The sequence below is a fragment of the Metopolophium dirhodum genome, chromosome 7 (genome assembly GCF_019925205.1).
Source record: "Metopolophium dirhodum isolate CAU chromosome 7, ASM1992520v1, whole genome shotgun sequence".
Taxonomy (NCBI): Eukaryota; Metazoa; Arthropoda; class Insecta; order Hemiptera; family Aphididae; genus Metopolophium; species Metopolophium dirhodum.
The window spans coordinates 8308562-8318317 of record NC_083566.1 but is presented as its reverse complement, the minus strand read 5'-3'; the positions used below and the strand labels follow the sequence as shown (position 1 = coordinate 8318317).

The following is a 9756-nucleotide window of genomic DNA, read 5'->3' as shown; positions in this document are numbered from 1 at the left end:
GTGTCATTTCTTTATACCATCATATTAACTTAGTTTCTAGACAAATATTAATAAACTGGCGTGTAGTGACTAGGTAGTGGCGATAATATAAAAACTATCATACATGATGGTTATTACTTTATTAATTATTGATTTTGTTGATGTAAGACACTAAATTTCTTTTGTCAATTTTCTAAACATTCTAAACAAATTCTCTAATCATAAGACTGTATAGGTACATCGTATAAATATATTATATAAAGATTAATGTGATCGATTTATTGTTTTAAATAATAAAATACCACAAAAACTATACAGATTGGTATTTAATAAAAATTATGTGATATAGTAAAATTGTATTGTAGCTTACGTCAAGGCATTGAGAAAAAGAAATTGAATGGACCTTAGGTAATAAAAACTTGTCATGAAAATAATATCGTCAGATACTGTAATCACTATTATTTCAGCAAAAAATAACACGATATGTGTAATATAAGTACAATTTTATTACAAAAATCAATATCTAATTAATAATATGTAATTAGAATCGAACGCAATATTATATGCACAAAATACATGGCATACTCCCGTTGTATAAAGAAGGGTAAATAACAAATAACAAATAAAAGTAAAAAAAAAAAAATGAATTTAAATGAAAGTGAAAATAAATAATGACAGTATAGTTATACAGATTAACATATATATGCAACTTAAGTATAAGCGGATGATACGACGAATCGACAAGTGGACGATTGCTCGTAAGCACGCGGTATACATGTTGGGGGAATGACGTTTGAGCTGTGTCGGACGTTATTACTTAATTTTGTTGTAATCTGGTTCCGGTGTGGACGGCTGAGTGGCGAGGAATTGGAGCAACTTGGCGATTGCTGGCGGTAATGGTGGTGGTGTGGGCAGGTGGTCGCCGACCGGAACGAATCCCTGGGGACCAGCGACGTATTTGACGCTGATTGGTGTACCGTCTGGAGCTGTGTAAGAGTAGCCACCCTCGACGTTCAGCACTGATTCGTTGGGATTTTGTGCCGGTTGCACGGAACCGCTCTCTTGGGCTTGGATGCCATTGCCGGTTTCGTATCTGTTGATGATATAAATTTTTTTGTTTATAACATTGGACAACATGCTCCATACACTTTCCGCGTGTACCGCGATAAAAAATAAAATTGTGGCTAAGATTGAGTGGTTTAACTGTAAATAGTTGGAAATGCATCGTTGGTATCTTGTTGATAATTTTTTTTTACTAATATGCTCTATAATACTCTTTCCGTATATACCAATAAAATAAAATCATGGACCAAATAATAGACTAAATAATAGGTTACTTATTACTTGCTCTTGGATAACTTAAAAACGAATGTTTTCCCAGAATAACAGACTGTGAAATATAATTTAATTGTAGTGTTATCTTAAACAGTTTATCAGAGATGATGAATACAGCAACAAGTGACATCATAACCATGACTAAATATAGACAAGGTCGTCAAAATTGAAGACAAGCCCTAAGGGAAACTGTCCACGAACTGACTGGTTATTTCGTTAAATTCATTATACCTGGTTCCAAGGTGTCCAAGTTCTACTGCCTACTACCTATATAAATATGTAACCTAACACCAAACATTTTGTTTGATCATTTTTACTTGTAAATACGATTTTCAACCAATTATCAAAACAAATGAAGCAATGTTATTTTGGATTGATAATTTTTATATAAGATATCACAAATAAAAAGGGAAAATTATTATACACATTATTAAATCTTTTAAGCACTATTTATGTAAAGGAATATTGATCATCAATCGAGTATTTTGCGCCGAAAAGAACAATAAGAATGAAATCAAATTTTTTTTATATACCTATATTTAGTTAAAAATATGAAATAAAATAAGTATGTTTAAAGTATATTTCAATACGCAACTTATTTCTCATATGCTGTTATGATTCATAATTTATTGTCAAACTAACTGTAGGTATAATATTATGCGTCGATTAGTTCTGTATTGTGTAGTGAATGATATATTATTAATTCAAGTATCTTTCAGTCCATTTTCGGAAATGTGAAGATCATATTGTTGCATTTTACAGACTCATATTATTCAAATTATTATATCTATCTTATCATATTTAAACACTTATATTTACGATACTTCATTCAGAAACGTTGTACAACCTTGAGTTGAACTACGGTTCAACACACATTGATGCAACTGGAATGTTTTTAATACATTCATAAGCGAGAGTATAATTTCCGGAGGTATGTTATTACGTTTTATGTTCTGGATATATTCGTTATCGTTTACCGGTGTTTTGTTACATCATTGTTACAATAACAATGGCCTCAATCAAAGTGGGTGGCCGAATCAACGAAAGCATCTACTTAAAGAGACTATACGCCAAAAAGCGCTGGCCGAGTTTTTGAGGTCAACGAAATTAAACCCATTTGTATGCAATACGATGATTAGTGCAATCTCCCGTGAGATACAATGACACGCCTCGAGTTTAATACGTAACACTCACTTCCCAGTCGACAAATAATTGTTCCCTAGACAAATCCAATTATTGAATTGAAAATAGTATATAATATTGTAAAAGTTCGTATTTTTAATCAAGAAAATTAGTAATTTTAGTGTTATTTGAAATCATACGAATCGTATTTTGAAGATACTGATGCAACGGTATGACTATAAGTTAGTATTATTATTCTATATATGGCCAGATATTATAGTTGCATACAGTCCATGTGATATAATATATATATTTTTTAAATACATTTACCAAACGATTTAATAAATATCATAAAATTATTATTAGTTTGTAGCAGGTGGAGTATTAGGTTAAACGGATTTACGATCATAACATATGATTTTAAATTATTAATTTAATTTTGTGAAACCTACAAGTTCCAATGAATATCGTGCAATATGGTATCATGGTCAAGTGAAGACGTTGTTTTAAATAAAAAATATTCGAATATCGATTAGTGGTTTGAGTAGGCACTTGATTAAGTTCTCTGGCACTAATGTATTTCGAATGACGTCTCATTAATTCCCATCGTTTAATAGCGGTACCTAAACGCATCTCGTGGTAACCGTGATATACCTAACGCGCAATTCCCATACAGTTTCACGGTCGTCGGATCATTGGGAGAATCGGTTAGGCCTTGCTGGTTGCCACACCGTCCATGTGACCCGGCCGCGGCCCTATCGGGTAACGGATCCACGAATATTCGTGATAAGCTATCACCCAAGGAGGTGTGTCTGATTCACGATCCGAATCATTTGCAAATTGGTGCACCGACGGCGCTGCCCGAAGAAACGTGTGCGCGAGCAGATGACGAACTGCCGGGTGGGTCATCCAATTGACGGACTGACTGCGGCGATTGGGTCAAACGGCTTCGGGTCAAACCCCGAAGACTTTCTCGTCCTCGTAATATTATACTTTTTGCAAACATACATATATACATGCATACATACATACATTATATACAACAAATATATATTCTATTATTATTGCTGTCGTTGTTGTTATTATTGTTATCCATACACTTCTTTCGCTTTATGTAATTGTGTAACGTGACAGAGTTAAGTAAGATTATTATAACCCATGATTGAGCACAAAACCCAAACCATCGTCGTCCGACGCGTCTCGGCTTATCATTATAATATATAGGAGATCTAAACGATTATTATCCGGACGAGTTTCAGTTATTGTGGTCAGATGTTCTACAGAGAATAATTGTGTTTATGCAATTTCGATTGTTGTGTTTTTTTATAGCAAACCACTCGTTGCAAAAGAAAAAAAATAATAATGAAACGTAAACATATATTATGGATTCGTTTTCGTTTTGTTTTTTTTTAATGCAAAAATAATAAAATATTGAATTAAAATTACGTCATTCAAGCGGTTAAAGAATACAAGATTCTCGGAATTCCCGGCTGTCATCAAAGTGTGCAGTATTAATGACTTACTACGATCAAGTACATTATTTCTTAATAAGATAGCTCCGGGTAAATAACAGTTCCACGGTACAATGTTACACGAGACAAGAAATATCTGTGGACGACAAATAATATTGTACTTAAATAAATAACGTATTAATATAGAATAAAGGTTCCTAAGTAGAATACAGGGTTTCTCTCAGAACCCATTACTTTATAAATATTTGTTATGTTAAGATATATGTGGTTACTATTCGAATACAATAAATATAAAAGTATTTTTAATAGGCTTAATAAAATCAGTAGTCATTATTGACTAGCTACATCAGCTAATAACATAAAACGATTCAAAGTTAATAGTCGAGTTTATTACCAGCGAAAGAAAATGTGTTGGTTGCATTAAACTTATTTATCTCAACCAGTAGTTATAAAAACAAACGCTGAACGACGACTAGAATATGATTAATATGAAGAATTTATTAAAAATGAATTTTTTTTTTATAACAATTATTCAAAATCTACGATGGATGTTAGATAAGTTAGATTGTGAGGTGAAGAAATAATTTACCGTGCTCCAAGTTTGTTCATATGAATATTATAATTATTCATACAAAAAGGTAATTATTGAATAATAATTTTGATAAATACACCTCTGCGATAAATCTACACTCGAATTTACGTTTGGCATTGTTGTTAAAACTATAGAAGTGTTAGTTTTTATCTTTTAATTAAATTTAACGAAAACATTGAAATATATTTAAATTAAACAATATAATTCAATATGTTTAAAATTAATATAAATAATATTAATATAAGGACACGTTGATTAATTAATTATTTGTATGATATTATATTTCCGTACTTCAGTTAACCAGTATTTTGCGTTTTACTATTATTAGAAGTATGTATAAAGTAGAAACACGAACTCCAATAATAATGTCACATTTAATTTCTCAACACATATTTTATGTTATGTAACATAATATATTGTACTAGTTTGTCTGCAAAAGAATTTAAAAAAAATAGTAATTATATGCACTGCAAGTATATCCATAATAGGGTATTTCAAAGACTTCATGTATCAGCGCCTACACTGAAATGACATTCCAGTTTATAAAAATTGTACACTACTAAATTGAGATTTATTAATAGATTTTTCAAAACTATCGAACTATAAATTGCAATTAAGTACGAATATTTTAAATGAATCATTTTAGTTTACTAGTGCTAGAAAATTGGTCGAAAAATAATGAAGTTTATAACTAATTTCAGACGACTATTATAATTATACCAGCTTATTAATTTTAATTCATTATGTTGATGATTTCTAAAAAGTTAAAATAAATAGGATTAAATAACTATTTTAACAACTAAAGTGCAACAAGAATAGTTTAAACAATATTACATAGTTAAGTTTTTTGTTTCGAATAATATAACTGAATTGTACCTAGTATGTTAATATCGATAATAATTTAAAAGGGACCGTGTTTAAATAATTTGTCTATGCGATGATCATCGTACTAGAAAAACATCTGATTTATCAGATAATGTTCTATCAATTCTATATAATTTATGGTCGTCAAAAAATAATTTAAATAACTAATGATAATAAATAATAATATGATATGTAATAATAGTGAGGTATATAATGTTAGTTAATATAATAATAATTATAAGGGGGGACGAGGTGGCCGAGCGGTCTAACGCGACGGATTCGGCACAGCCGGTCCGAGTTCGATCCTCGACCACTGGGCGGCATTTTTCTCCGTGCAAGTCACGGTGTCCGGAGAACAAGTGCCGCCATCCCCCCACCCCGGGGCACGGCAGAAACCTACGGGTGCCCCATTAGAAATTCTGCCAAACACAACACACGTGTACCAACCTACCCAACCTATCAACCTACCCAATATAAAACCTACAGTGCCCTCCCCACACCCAATGGCCTATGTTGCCGCGGGTTACCCAATAAAAAAAAAAAAAAAAATTATAAATTACAAATTATTTCTATAATATTTAAATAAATAATGATTTCAAGTTTTAAGATTTTATTAAAAAACATACACACATGCGGTAAAATGTGCCTACTGTAACTACAAAATAACCATAGTTGCAAAGATATTCAAGTATTAAAAATTGAATCGTTATAAGAATAACGTAAAAAGCATTATATTTCGTGTACACCGGTGGCCTTAAATTGCCTATTCAATGCGCCGGCCATTCGTTTAGAATTCAGATATTATTGTATTTTACTATTTTTACTGTAATACATATCGTTAAGCTAACGACTATCATTTTTTAATTAAAAACTTAAAACTTACTACTAACTGCATAACTGCAGTAACAATATAAAACTTAAGATTTATGATAGGGCAACACACAATGATATGAGCATTAGTATTCTCAATTTTGTCACCCAATTAAAATATAATATATATATTTATATTAACATACGAATTTAATTTGATAAATAAAATGTTATTAAGATAATTATATTATTTTAATAAAGTTTATTTTACTTTGTCAACATGTTGAAACTATATACGTAGGTAAAATGTATTAATATAGTATCAATGCATAATAATACCTAATTGGAAATTTCGATTTACCATCAAATAGACGGATTATATTATTTTCGAATTTTAAATAATTGTCTCGTCCCCTATAATTGCGATAAACGAACGCACGTACACGCATACATGTTCAGGAAGACTTTGTTGGGATTATAGCGAAGGATCAAGGCCGACGCGGCGTTCAAGGATATCGAAACAGTGTGCCTATAGTATTATTATGGCACGTGTGCGAAGGACGTGACGAACAGACACGATACGATAAATCGTTTTAATGTGAGCCAATAGCGAAAAGGAAAAGATAAAAATACACAGAACGACTACCGATTGACAGTAAAAGGCAGCATCCGACCAACCGACGAGGAACGCCATGTCCCAGATAAGTTGACCGTTGACACCAGGCCGCGACGGTCGTGTTCAACGTGTGCCAGTTATATCATCGCCGGGCAAACGGGTGTTTAACGTAGGTACCTACCCGACAATTACGTCTTGTATTGCCATTGTTTTTACGCATTCCCTGTCCATCGATTAAATTATAGTTGTCAGACAATTTATTTTTTAAGTTGTTGCGGGCTACGACAGACAAAAATAATAATTACTGCGTGCGTGCGGTAGTTACGACGACAGCCTGCTAGCGCAAGTCGTTGTTAGCAACGATGACTTTCAATGTGAGATTATTGATAATGAATAACGTCGTCGTCGTGTTCGCATAACATATAACTATGTTGTATTATGCAGTCGTAGTTATGTCATCGCGCGTCTCCCTTGTTGAAATGTTAGGGACGGTGGCGGCGATCATCCTACCGGGTCAGAGGCCGCAAGTAGTCGTTAACGGCACATTAGGTCAAGGAGTAGTTTGCCGAGTATAATATTATGGAAATCATAAGTGCAATACCAGTTTGAAGTTTCATTCGTATTTTTATTTTATTAGTGTTTTTAAGTACCTACTATGGGTATATGAATACGTTTGGGTTTCGCTGCCAACAAAACGTATCATTTTTATAGGCCTCGTATGGGATATGACATAACAGAATATTAATGCCATAAAGCGATACTATAATATTTACTACGTGTAATACAGCATGCCATGACGCATTTTTCACAGGATTTTGTGTTTTTATCTTTATTGGCAGAAAGATGATTTCTGAAATATGTCTTATGCAGCTCAATAAACTTCAGAAATACGAGAAATTACTTACGGAAACACAGAAATAAATTCGAGCTTTCAGTTATACTAATAAAATGGTATATAAGTATATAACCTATAATGACTAAATGTTTGTGAAAATTAAATTCAAATTTGTAATCAATTTTTTGTTCACTTTTATAGTTTCAAACATCAAGTTGTAGAATATAATAAATATTTGAAAAGAGAGTGATAAAAACTAAACACAAATTGTGTGCATCCAAATATACTAGTCAACAATTAATGACAATTAATAACCTTCAATCGAGGGTTTGCGAGAAAAATATTAGTTGTGTTTAATATTAAAGAACTTAAGAAAAATAAACTCTTTTCGTTTTATATATTAAATATACTTACGCCCATTTATAAGATCCATCAAAATTCACTCCATCGTTTTCATATCGGACGATGGGGATAGGAGTTGTGGGTTGAAACTGTTGACAGCTGACTAGACCGACCAACATACAGCTTACTACTGCGATTGTCTAAAAAATTAATTCATACATAAATTAATGTATTATTATAAGACTGAATTTAATTATTATAATTGAGTTTGTACACAAATGAGGAAGTAAAATATTTTTTTTTAAGAATTACAGCTTGTAATATAAACAATTATAACCAAACTATTGTTAATGTTATACATATTATATTATTTATATTTTGTATTAATTATAACTTGTACAAATATAGTAGCTACACAAAAAGTGATAATTATCAATGTTTGGGAATACGTTAAAAGCTGAAGTCTGCAGATATGCTAGAATCATAGATATACGTAAATCTTATTTTAGTTGTTAATATAAAAATGTAACTTTTGTACTTTTGATAAGTAAAAATAAAAATAAAATATTAGAGTGGAAATAATGTTTGAGTGTAGTAAAAAACCTTTAATAATGATTAACACTTATGATTAAAATGACCTATCAATAAAAGCTAAAACTAAAACGAAAGCAGAGACATAGGTTTCTATCTGTGGCCATTAGTGATCAGCAACGACTATACAGTATGAAATGTATGACTATTTTAAATCATAAGACTAATATTTTAATCACATATCAAATAATATTCAATTGTTCGAATACTTTGTGTTCGTTCGTGTTTGTTTAAAAGTTAATATTCAAATTAAAATATAACTATCGTACGTTGTGCATACAGATATACATCTATAATATTATTCGAAGTTAATAAACGGGTATAGTGTCTAAAATGTAGATTCTTTGCACCGAAACGAGCCTAAACAACTTATCGAAACGGATTTTGGGGTGTGCACGATTGGTATTTTAAAAAAGAAAACCCATATTTTCCAAGACCGGACGACGGGACGAATAACCCTTTTGCAGATATAACGAAATTGGCTTGATGCTATTGGAATAATAATTAGAACGACGAATACAACACAACACCTCACAGACCTCTGTGTCGAGCATAGTAGCTCTCGCGTCTGTTATGTCACTACTATAATAATACATATGATAAACGATAACAATATAGCATATCGGAACTGGCACACACGACAGCGGCTAAACAGGTACGTACCAATTTCATGATGGCTTCTCGAGTGTGACTGACGATGATGATTTCAAATAATAATAATAATATTATTATTATTACAATGCTTCGTACGGAGCGGAGATATATCGTTCCTCTTGGTCGTTGAGACGCGTAGATATTGTGCTTGGATACTTTCGCTGTTGAACACGATTCGCACCGTTCCTTGTAGGATGATGTCCACGTTTTTCGTCGGTACCGCCGACCGCCGTTGTATTTATATGCGACCGCAGACGCTCGAGCGGCGTGCCTCCCCCTACTTTGGCAGCGATGGGGGGCGCCCCGGGGGTTTGCGCGGTGCGTATTATAGGCATAATATAATATAATATAACTACTATCCACGCAGGCTGACCTTTTTCCCGCCACGGCGATCCCCCTTATCAATCAAACGAAATCGCGTTATCACGCAATATTATGTGTAGGTATACCTACGCCCTCCATCCGCCACGCCGTCCAAAAAAAAAATACTATAATACCGACGTAGGTACACGTCATAACGGCCGTGCGCATGATAATAATTATA

At 32.5% G+C, this 9756-nt stretch overlaps 1 protein-coding gene across 1 annotated transcript; it reads right to left on the bottom strand.

The window, feature by feature from the left end:
• Positions 1-463: 463 nt before the first annotated feature.
• On the bottom strand, positions 464-9431 carry LOC132948834 (endocuticle structural glycoprotein SgAbd-8-like). Its single transcript, XM_061019493.1, has 3 exons — positions 9222-9431; positions 8040-8167; positions 464-1072 (listed from the first exon to the last, which is right to left on the bottom strand). The coding sequence occupies exons 1-3, from the start codon at positions 9228-9230 to the stop codon at positions 793-795; spliced, it is 417 nt and encodes a 138-aa protein (XP_060875476.1). The 5' UTR covers positions 9231-9431; the 3' UTR covers positions 464-792.
• Positions 9432-9756: the final 325 nt, after the last annotated feature.

What these genes read in the sequence shown, in the direction of transcription:
- LOC132948834 (XM_061019493.1), bottom strand. An exon ending in GATGGATCTTATAAATGGGC is followed by an intron (nt 1,073 to 8,039) that starts GTAAGTATATTT and finishes TATCATCAACAG; the next exon opens with ATACGAAACCGGCAATGGCA.